General features: G+C 33.1%; 1 protein-coding gene across 1 annotated transcript in view; it reads left to right on the top strand.

Annotated features, from left to right (window-relative positions):
- The window catches only part of LOC146537941 (uncharacterized), a 90,334-nt gene extending 78,297 nt beyond the window's left edge, over nucleotides 1-12,037 (top strand). Inside the window, exon 3 of the mRNA XM_085188418.1 lies at nucleotides 10,006-12,037. Coding sequence (XP_085044544.1) covers nucleotides 10,006-10,923 — 918 coding nt within the window. The 3' untranslated portion in view covers nucleotides 10,924-12,037. The remainder of the gene's footprint in view (nucleotides 1-10,005) is intronic.
- Nucleotides 12,038-12,565: the final 528 nt, after the last annotated feature.

Raw genomic sequence — 12,565 nt, 5'->3', positions numbered from 1 at the left:
ATAAGACCGTCCCGGCCCACGCGCGTCTTTATCAAATTAGATGCTTGCATTCATTATGCTTATTAGTATTTATATTGCACATAGTAAGGCACCGAATATTACTTAAGTTGAAATTAAGGTTTTTTTGTATCTTTATCTTTTAATTATATTTTCGTATAGTGTAGTGTCGCAGTAAAAAGAGTCTGGCTGCAATGGTTGTGGGTTCGGTTCAGATTCAAGGGAAAAGTTTTATTTAAAAATATTTTTTTTCATAGATATGGCGTTCTTTTCTGAAGTTAATACATAATTTGTCTAAAAATTTATTTTCTTTTATTTATTCTGTTCCGCCAATGCCTGAAGAATTAGGCAAAAAAATTAAAATATTTTTTCCTACCCTTCTATAAGCGGGACACAGCGTGAAGACTTAAAAACATAACATTCTTTTATGATCTCATCAACTTAATTGACTTAGATATATCTAAACAGTATAAAACTAAATCGTATCATGGAAAAACCAATTAAAAATCATGATTATCCGACATTAAGAATCGCTTTAGTAGTTTTCTCATGACATACGAACATACATGGTCATATAATAAGACTATGGTATGACCAATTACGTATTAAACATTTTAATAGTTTGTGAATCACTATATTAGTTAGTGTTATTCCACCATATAAAATTACTTTGTTATGTATCTAGGTTATTTTAATTATTGTAGCATTCTTCGCGTCTGTGGCGCTGTGGGACAGGGTCTGCTTGGCGCGACGGTAGTGGATTCGATTCCCACTCCAGGAATTATTATTTTTAATTTATTTTTATGGTAGACGTTGCACGACGTTGAATTCTGCCATACTATGCGTGTTTTTATTTGGGCAAAAAGTAGCTATTGATCTCTTAGGACTAGCTTCTTTCTGTCAAACCTACTATGTGTGACAGAGCCGTGAAAATAAAATAAAAGGACAAATTTAGATATATTTACAAGTATGTATATGAGACCGTCGTGGTGCATCGGCACAGTGTATTACAATAAACGAGATGATTTTAAGTTCGATTTCCACTTGAGGGAATGAATCAGTTTAATTTCTTCGCTTTGGTAATAAGACAAAAGCATACTTGAAACCACAAAACAGAAAAGTATGATTTATATTATAATACGTAACAATATGCGCGTTTCAAAACCGTGTACTCTTTACGACACCATAAAAATGTTTAAATTCGTCTTGACTTTATTTAATGAATCATTAATTTGAATATGCGTTATAAATCCCTTGTTTTACATTTTATGGTACGTTTACACGAATAATTATTTATATAATTTTGTGTGTTTGTAATGTTAATGCGCTTAAGTTATTTACGATTATTTTACTAATTAAGTATTGCCGCTTTATGTAAACGTCTCTAAGTATTATTTAAAAGTGGTGAGCTCCATTTTTAAATCGAATATATTTAAATTTTGATTATTTTAATTAGTTAATATTTATATTAAGTATTTTTATTATTTGATCGTGTTGAGGTCGTCATGGTGTAGCGGAGCAGCGACACAGCGACAGTAGTGGATTCTCATTTTGAGAATTTGAAATGCATTATTTTCGTTTAATCGCTTTGATAAGCAAAAAAAGTGCGACGTTGACTTTCGTCATTCATCATTCACAGACATGCAAAGTCTTGAAATTTGGGTGTAAAGTGGAGAACGGAGTGTCTCGGCCATCCTACTATGTGGGAAAAAATTGCGCACTTATAATAAACAAAAACTTAACACTAGACAAGAAAATAATAGCAAAATATACCTCATCCACCGTCCTCCGTTGAGTCATTGGAATTTCACTTGCCATATAGATATTAATCGGTCACGTATGTATATAAATCGCTACATATTACAACTTCACTTCATGGAAACAATTATTTAGTATAGTTTAGTACTACAAGGTAAACATACGAGGAAGGCTCGTACTAAAGGCGCCGGTGGTACCTGACTCAAATCTGTAATTCTTCAAAGGGCCGCGAGATTTACAACTGGCGATACGATATACAGATTAAGGAATTTATTTGCAATTTATTTATAAGGGAATACTCTAAGTGTAAGAGTTTGCTTGGCACGGGTGTAGAATGTCTCGAAAGCTGCGCGTGCGCTTAAATAATAAAATAGCTGTTTCATCGATGTTCCCTGCATAGTTGGGAAGACAGGGGGAACCTAGTGTTAAGACATCCGTTTCCCTTATATATTGCATACCAAGTGGTGTAACTCAACGCCGCGATGTACTCAATACCACAACACCAGCTCATATTTACAATCTAAACTATAAAATTGAAATAATATACCCATTCAAAAAACCTAAATTCGATGCAAATGATGAATCTAAAGAAATAGTTTTCTACGACCCATGACCTACGCCCACACAGATCTGTATGCAAAGTGCGTTATATACATTTTATTGTGTTTTCTCACTTTATTTATGGCCCGATTTTGGTTTAAAATATTGTTGATTGAGAAATAGCTTAGCATTTATGATTTTAAGTTTATTCCGTCGTGGCGTAGTACATATATGTGTGTCAACGCAACGCTAGTGGGTTCGATTCCCACTCTGGAGAAAGATTTTTTTTCGCTCGCTCTGGTAACAATACAAAACGCTGCGTTGAGTGCTGCCACCCAACATGCTGTCTCAATTTTTTATATGCTTTTTAAAAAGTATATAAAAAATATATAGAATTTGTTATATTTCATTGTCATGTCGATAGTTACGGATCTGAGTCCTGGTTCGTGTCTATATCTAATAAAATACTGTTATTTCTCTACAATCTGAATAATAAAAAGTATCAACACACTCCGTTCGTTAAATAAAAATATTTTTTTGCCAGAGAGGGGATCGAACCCATTATGACTGCACCAAGACGAACAAACAATCTATATCAACATTTCATATATAGTCATCGATAAATAAAAACCTACAGATGACCTATCACCGTGAGAAGATCGTTGCTATATCAGCCAACCCATTGTTTGTACTAAAGGTGTTGAGATAATTTATCTGATCAATAATTATTATTTGTATCTTTATTTTTCAAATATCCGGTTTGTGATGCGTCATAGAAGTAATGTACCGTGTAAGAATGTAATATGCACTTTAAATGTTTAAAAGAGGTTGTTAGGGGTTCAATTACTAACTGGGGGAATGAATTATTTTCGTTTCCATAATGCTCTAGTAAGAAAACAAATCGTAGCCGTGTTCTCCGCCTCTTAACACGCAAGTAACGAAAATTGAGTGGAGAGTAGGGAGCATATTAACAGGAAGGTTTTCTTGTTATGAAAATAGAAAAGTTTTTCTTGAGTTTATTGTAAAGCAGCAGTTACACATTTTATACAATAGAAAACTCAATCCCATACTTTTTCTACCAGTGTGGTATTCGCCCGAATATTCATCGAACCCATAAACATCGAGTTTACAGTCAGACATCCCATCGTGGTATAACGAGCTAAGTTCCATAAGCTTAGTTCTATATCCCAGGGCGCATTTGTCTGTTGAGTGGCGAAACTTAACGCCGCAATTTTGCTTGCCTCGCACTCGCATTCTTTAATTTTTCATTTACAAGCCTTTAACGAAGCTAACACTAAATAAATAAAAAATATAGTACCGATAGCGTGAAGACGTTCAATAAATAACACATAATACATTCACTCGTCTCCACAATTTCGAATCGCATAATTCACGTGTTATGATAAATGTTCTAAGAATTTCGATTGTGCGTGCCGTGGGCGTGGCGGAGTTTCTCACGGCCTTTGAATTATAATATTACTTTATTTATTTTTTTCATAATATTTCTATATATGTAAATAGTTTTCTCTAATATTACTGACACAGTGACAAATATAGGCATTCCACTCAGAGAGGTAATTAAACAAGGCAAAACGCAGCATTGAGTTTTAAGTTGATTCAAAAAGCAGTACCTAAGGAATTTGCCGGAAAGTGGGGAAAGAAAGTGTCTAAATGAGATAGTTTCTCAACATTTGTTTCCCATGTCCCCCTATCTCCCCTACTATGTGCAGGATACAGTTGCTATTTAAACAACGTGAAAACAAAATAATAAAAAATACATTATTAATATTCAAATAGCAGTATAATTATATCCTTTTAAGTAATGTGATAAGTGCGGCGGAACCGTCATAAGTCACTGTTAGATAAAGAGATCACAGGTTCAATTCCCGTTATAAGTAAGTGTTATCTTAGGGCTAGCTACTTTATAAATTATCTATTACTTATGTGTTTTATTAATCTTTTTTGAAAGGAAATTTATTAAGGTAAGATTCATTTTATTTTTATAAAAAGTATAATATACTCAACATTATATGGAAGTGCGTCATTGCACCGATTCAGAATCGAACCCATAATATAATATTTTCCATAAATTATAATAATCTATTGACAATACAACAGTGACTTGCAAGATCGACGTATAAAAATATGTAATCAGTATAGGCAGTGTTCTCGTTTCCACAACAATCCAAATTTGGTTTACCGATGAGTCACAAGCGACATCTGAATCACTATCTGGTGTTAGCTGTTACAGTTAACTTATAGTGCGTAAATAATCGTAAATTATTATAATTTTAACTGTAATTTACATATATTTAGGTGAAATTTGCAAATATTTGTATAATTTTAGTTGCTAGCACCGCGCTTTGCCTCGTTGCCAGAGTGAGGACTTATAAAAGAAATATTTTTTTTTATTGAATCTTAAAAGAATGATACGTAAGGTAACAGCTGACTGCTGTGCTGCTTGTGTCCCTACGCTACGATAACCTTAATATATTATGCATGCAAAATTATAATTTTTAAAATTATTATTTATCAGTCACTTAATAATGAAAGAGTTTTATATAAATACATATGTAAATTACAATCTTTTACAATACTAAGATGAATACACTAAGCTTATTTCATGATTTCATCCAATAATGTTTGTACGTCCATCCTAAGTTACAAATCCAGGAAAAACAAGTAAACACAATTTTCTACAGAGAAATAAATAGAAACAACCGTTAAAACACGCTGTTACATTACAGCGTCGTCGGACACAGCCTTGTCACTATCGACAGGTGACATAAGAATTCAAATTTTATAGCGTTTGTGGAAATGAATTACATACGAGTATTTACGTCTGCCTTGCCTGCCTTTTAGATATAATTTAAAGAATTTATACTGAATAATCTGTTTAAATTCTCTTTACTTATTATAATATGGCTAAAAAGTTTGTTTTCTTGACCCGCTAATCTCAGGAACTGCCGGTATGAAATGAAAACTCTTATTACTTCATAGTTTTCGTGTGATTCGCTTAATAGAATTTAAGCTAACGCCTCCAAAATTTGGCGGAAATTGGAAAATGGAAGTGTCCAAATAGGAATGAAGTGTCTAATCACTAGGTGACTGGCCTCAAATCTTATACATGCCTAAAATAAACAATTTCTCCTTATTCTACATTTTACACATAGCTAATTTTAACCAGGAAGCTCTCATCACAAGCTGAAGCCCCACGATAAACAATATTTTCATCAGTTAACGCTCCTATTACACGACCAGCTTGTACGGCTCAATCAAGATAGTGCTAACTAACTCGTTGTAGACGGTGAAATTGTTCTACGCATAGAACAGTAAGGATTTAACTAAAATATATAGATTATTAGTGTATTTGTTATTTTTTTTATGTTTTGTTTGTGTTAAATATTAAATAGTGACCAGTCACTGTGTTTTTTCATTGCTATTTAAAGCAATGTTTTAATTAATGTAAGGCTTAAAATAATTTTGTCTGATAGTAGACAAAGCGGGGTATTGAATTTCATTTTTCAAAACACAATGTTTCGAAAATTAGGTGGAAATTAAGGGAAAGGAGTTTTTTTAACTAAAAAATAGCAACTAACTTCTTGAAGAAACACTTTTAAATCGTCCAATGAAGATAAAGCTACTAAGGCAAATTACTAAGACTTAAGTAGGTACGTAAATTCAGTTAAACGCGTCCCGACTCTACTGGTGCTGCCAATAACAGCACTAAAAATATTGTTTTTGTAAACAACATAATTTTACTTTCATATCTTCCTTATCGTCCATTTTAAAATAAGATAATATGATTACGAGGTAGCAGTGACTCTTTTATGTCCATCTTAATATCATCCTTTAAAAGCATCCGTTTTCCTTAAGAACAATATGTTCATATTTTTATATACTCGTATATAATATACATATATATATTCACATTTTCACGTGTCTCGTGCGTTAATAATTAAAGAAGTAAAGATTTTACTACGTTGCGTTTTTGCGGCGTTAAGTTGCACTCGTCAACACGCATTGCCCCCTAAAATCTCCGGAAACTGTGAAACAGAGTGATTTCACACTAGGTTCTCTCTGTTTTCCCTGCTATATGAGCGACACTTTTTGATAATTTTGACAAAAATCTAGATAAACATTATTCTTTAATGAAATCTAAAATTCGACACTATTTGTATAATATGGCGTAACACAACACCGCACCTTGTTTAATCTTTCCTTTGAGATATAAAAAATAATAACCGGTTCATAGATTTTATCCCTACCTTATAACATTTCCAATGTTCACATAATCTTTGCACTAATCTTGTATCCTTTTTATGAACAAGCAAACGCGTGTTTACTAGCATTTGTGCAAGTTGAATTTATGTTATTGCTGGGTGGTGCGGCCTAGTTGAGAGAATTTTATGATTTCCCTCGTTAAGTAATCTTGACCTGAGGTAGTAAAAGATGGGTAGCCTATGATGTCATTTCGACCTCAAACTTTAAATAACAAAGTTCTCCTATTAGATTTTCCTTTCCTTTTTCATTTTAACTTCACCTTGTATCTTGCATATAGCAGATTAGACAAAGGGAACCTAGTGTTAAGAGTCCAGACATTCCGTTTCCTATGCATTGTCTTATTTTTCGCACTTCGTCTTCTGAACAGAGGAAGAGAGATAAAAATAGTTAATTTTATTGAACCCACAAGAGTATCAAGACAAAGGCGACGTTCCGCTACTCAACACAATAATTTGCTAGAAAGTAGCTGAAAAGTGTCTAAAACTACGTATCCCCTGCATACCCTGCTGAAAGGAAAAATCCAAATATTTGTAGAGAAACATCAGATTAAAATAAAAAAATAATCATATATGTATCATCATTAACAAAGCACAGCATAACAAGCTAATTTTCACGTCTTCCACTTAAGCGTGGACAGATGCGTAAATCTTTTCACTCGAAATGGTTATTTTTTTTACATTTGCATACTGGAATGGACTGAAGCGGCGTTTGATGGGACATATAAATAACTGTTGGACTTATCTTCTAACATCGAATCAATTTGTAAGTTTTACTTAACTTTATAGAGGCCGTTGTGGACACGGTTTGATCGTAAACTTGTGATGGTTGGGGTTCGATCCCTACTTGGGGAATGATTGCATCTCAGTTGAGGATTGATTTGAGGTTGTCGTGGTGCACGACAGCGCAACGGTTGTGAGTTCAATTCGCAGTCCCTACTTTCTTGAAATATTTAATATCCGAGGCATTTCGCGGTATTGAGTTCCATCACTTTACACGCAATGCCTCAAGTATTGTACAACGGAACGTTTCCAGGTTCACTCTAGCGACCGTGCTATGTGCAGGATACAAAGTAAAGTAAATGTCTGCGGACAAAAGTTTCGAAAATATTAGAAATTCTCTACCTGCGCTGCTATGCTGGAATTCATGATATATTATATACTATATTTATAACATTTCCCCAACTAAAATATGAACCTACTACTTTCAATCGTACACATACCACTGTGCCATAATATCGACCATTTCATATTTAGCGTTCATTATATCGGTCAGATCGGTATCTATATATAAATTGGAGCTACTCTATTTTAGGAATAACACCTTAAGTAACGAGACGTGACAGTCTTCCATTATTCATATTTCGTTGATAATAATTCAAAATCTATATTATAATTCTAAGCATTATTATAATGTATCACGACCGTAGTCTACTTTTGTATCCTATTTTAGTAATGTTGGTGGCGAACGTTTGAATTGATTTTATTAGTTTACACTTCGTTTTAAGAAATGGAAATGACAAATATTATTTTTAATATACATTCCCTATACTTCCTCTAATTTCTAAAATATTGTGAGTTGAGTGGCGGAATCAACTTCGCGCTTTATATTGTTGAACTGGAGCAAAGAATTAAAAACAATTATTTCATTATTACATATTAGTGGGAATCGAATTCACAACCATCGCATTCATCAGACGCTTTCTGCTCAAGCCTCAAGTATGGCTTTAGCAATATTCTTTTTTTTTATTTTATTTTAAATATTAATGAATCGTTTGCATCTTCTGAATTGAATTAAAACATAAATGCACTTTAATGTTGTTTCCTGAATTTTTAGGGATACAAAAAGTTTTTCCACAACCATTCACTATAATAACAATGATGACGTAAAAAAGGTAAAAATCTGTTGAGAATATATTACCACCACTCGCAACATTGTTACCGTAAAGTTTAATGCAGAAGATCACGTTTATTTGGTGCCTACAGGAATTCAGAGACATCTTCTCATACTGCTCCCCTATACGTTCTAATCTTCCTACGAGTACATTTCCAATTCCACTAGTTTCATTTGTGCGTTATCAGACAGTAATGTTATAGCAAAAACTATATCTATATATTTATGGTATATCTTAAAGTGATCCAAAACACGTGTAACAACAGAAGTGAATCATCTCACGTACAAAGCCTCAATTAGAGGGTATCTGTAACGCTAGATCCACGCCCATAACGAAGGCGGACTTATCTAAAATTTCTAATCTAACTCATATTATATACATATTCGCGAAATTACAAGTTAACTGGACATAGGATTGCAACATTAGCCTTGTTACATGATTTAAAAGGAGAATACTAATTTGTTTATACTTTTATGGGAGGTCATCGTGAAACAGTGGGAGAGAATGACTGTAAAAAGTTGAGTTCGGTCCTCCACTCGGGGGAATATATTTCGCTTATTTCTTATAAGTTTTCATTAAACCTACTATCTTCAACGTATCTCAGGGAAAGTTGATTTTATGATACAATAAGTTTATAATATTTATAATTGTAACAAAATAGAAAACACGATTGAATTAAATAGAAATGTGGTTAATTTTTCATTATTTGGTGTTCAAACTACTGATGATTAAGCAATAACTAATGTTAATTATTACCACAATGCCAGTATAAATATTTTAAACATCTTATTACTTCATAATTACTATAAATATCACACAAAATAACATTATGCTAATTTTTAATTTGCAAGATAAAATAATTAATATTTAACATAATTTGCGTCATGTTAATGGGTATGAACAGAAAAGTAATTTTAGAACTTAAAAATAATATGCAAATTTGAAAATCTGAACGTAAGAAGATGATACAAAAAAGGTTCCGGTCGCGCAATACGCAATCAAAAATATTGTTATAATCCAAAATAATGTGACAGGTCATAATTTTGTTGAAAAAACGCACCGATCACACCGGGAATCATCGAAACTGTAACACAATCACATATTTTACGCTTTTGTACGAGTTTAATTGGGCAAGAAATGAGTCGAGGCCGCTCTCAGCGGGACGAGACCCCCTCGACTTCTTTAAGCTGAGACGCAACAGGACATAAAAGTGCATCTGCAATATTAAGTTTAATATATAACCTTTTCTGTTGACCCAGATTTCGATCCGAGCAGTGCTCTTTATGATGACTTTTTGAAAAATGTAGTTTTTAATTTCGGGCAGAGATGGTCGCGATTGGGCTGTCCCCCACATGCGACTTTTTAACTGTAAAATATATAAATTGCTATTTTTTATGCGCCGCCTGCGGAAGTCTGTCGATATTTTACATCAAATTAATGCAGCCCGCTTACAAAATCGGCGTTGTCATTTTTTTAACCAAATTGAATGCTCCTTTTAATTTTATTATTAATGTGGCAATTTTCTCTTGTTGCAGTCTTTCTTTGGCCGGACGTACAACAACCTGTCCTCAATATCTGAATGCAAGAACAATGGTGAATGTGTCATCAACAAGAAAAACAGAACAGCATGTAAAGCATGTAGACTTCGGAAGTGCTTATTAGTCGGTATGTCTAAATCAGGATCAAGATATGGAAGAAGATCAAATTGGTTCAAAATACACTGCCTATTACAAGAACAACAGCAACAGCATATGCAACAGATGCAAACGAGTAAATCACCTCCAAACTATAACTCTTCTCTCAACCCTTCTTTCTTGCCTACTAATCTATTACCTGCTGCAGCTTTAGCAGAATATTACAAGAATAGTGAAAAAAATACATTTACAGAGGAGGTAACTCGTCAAAGCGTATCTCCGTCAGATTCTGGGGCATCGTCAGCAGACCCAGAGGATGATAACAGCTCCCGAAGTACCAGCGGATTAAGTATATTCAGACCAGCCTCTTCTCCTAGCAGCGAAAAAGATATACGGCTTCATGCAATAAGAAACCAAAACAAAGATGTGAGAAGAAAAAAGCCTCTAACAATGTCGCCGTCATTTAGTGCGACTGCTTCACCCAGTTATTCTCCAAGATCAGCTCAATTTTTACCTACTCCTATGCAGAGCCTCAGACCAATACCCCCAGGTATGGCTTGGCCAACATACAACGGAGGAGATTTACTACTCCGTACGCCCGCAGTAGCAGGAATAGCAGTAGAGCAAGATCAACCTATAGATCTCTCTATAAAATCCACAGCCGTCCTATTTAGAAGTCCGAAAAATGAAGAAATCAGTGATTCTGAGCCTGAACTCAGTATTGATTTGAACAATGACAATAGCAAAGATATTATGAAAAATCCTCTCGATCTTAGTCTTGTATCAAAACGAGCTGAAAAAGTTTCTATGACCGGATGAACATTATTTAGTATTATTTTGTCGTGAATCTTCACAGCCATATCTCGAATCGCTATTTATATGTAAATACACATTTGTGTATGTGTTTTGGTTGTTATTCCTAATTTTGAAGGTTTCGAGTACTTTGAAGAAAATACTCTACCGTACAGTATTTAAGTATTTCCGCTCATTCCTTCTTTTAGATTGATGCTCTGTAGATAGATAGATTATAATTATTAGTTGATCAAGTTCTTTGGTCAAATGACATAAATGTATGTCATATTTTTAAAAGCGAGAAAACAATGCTCTTATTGAAATTCATTCCATGTATTCATACGTCCGTCCAATTATTACTAGATATTGATAATATATTTAGTTAAATAATAAAAAAACATAGATTTGTATCGAAACGATTCTAATTTATTACAAGAATTTTGATTTTGATAGATTTTTGAAGATTTTGATAATAATTTCTCGCTTCATTGTTTTTAAGGAAACAATATTATTGTGCCAGTTGAGGAACTTCGCCAGTTTTAAGTGTATTACCATATTAGTTTTATGTAGTGGGATAGCGGCCAGTCAAGAAATCTAAATTGTACAAATGGTTTAAAAAATTGTATGTATGATAGATGATTTGCTGAAACAGAAAATTGTCTAAGTATTTATTTTAGTTAGGCCAGTTAATTGAGTCATAAAATAGGAAGGTTTAGAGTAATTTGTAATATATAATTTATAATTTGCATCGTTTAATATATCGTTGTTTGTTTAGTTTTGTTGAAGATTTATACAATTTTACATTCCTTAAGTCAATTAGACATTCCTTTCTTTGTTTCTGTGCTTTAACATTTATACTTTTTTCACGAAAGTCGTATGATTTAAGTATCTTAGTCTCAAGACAGTAAAATAAACGATTTTTGTAAAAAGTGTACTTAATTTCATCTTTCTCAGCTATCTAATTATCTGTTACTTGTAATTAATATATTTCTTAGTTAGCATAATTGTAAATTCCTATGAATGAAATACGTAAGTTATGAACTATGGTTATTTGTTATCAGTGTGATACAATTTTTATCTACGTGTTTATATTTTTTTACGTTTATAAAATCTTAATATATTGATGAAGAATAAAATGTGAGTGCCTTGAATATTATGTTTTATTTCTTAACCGTTTTCTAATATGAATAAAATTGCTATTGAATTTTAAAAAAAAAAAATAGTATTGACGTTTATAAGAAAAATGTATTAAAAAAAAAGGTACATTTGACTTTATTTCTTTCTTATTTAGTATTTACGAGAAGGCGACACAGCATTTGATTGTAATAGCGAAGGTTGTGGGTCCGATTCCCACTCGGGGAAATTAATTATTTTAATTTCCTCGTTCTGGCACAAAGCGTGGCGTCGAGGTCTGCCCCCAAACATGAAAATTGTTTTGATGATTGCGCTAAAGACACTCTACTTACCTTGCTATATGCAGCGTACAGCCTGAACCTATGTGTGTATTTAATTTTTTTTTTTACTTATGTACATAAATTCATATCCAACGCATAGCAGAGTAGGCAGATGGGACGTTGTAAACCTAGTGAGGAAACACTTTCGTTCCTTAATTTCCACCAAATTCTATTCTTCTTTTCTTCAGCATATCGTGCTGAGTGGCGCAAATCAA

Source organism: Heliconius melpomene, chromosome 7 (genome assembly GCF_056956725.1).
Source record: "Heliconius melpomene rosina isolate 202511_hmr_F chromosome 7, ASM5695672v1, whole genome shotgun sequence".
Classification (NCBI taxonomy): domain Eukaryota; kingdom Metazoa; phylum Arthropoda; class Insecta; order Lepidoptera; family Nymphalidae; genus Heliconius; species Heliconius melpomene.
The sequence above is the reverse complement of the archived record's forward strand: the minus strand, read 5'-3'. Positions and strand labels throughout refer to the sequence as shown.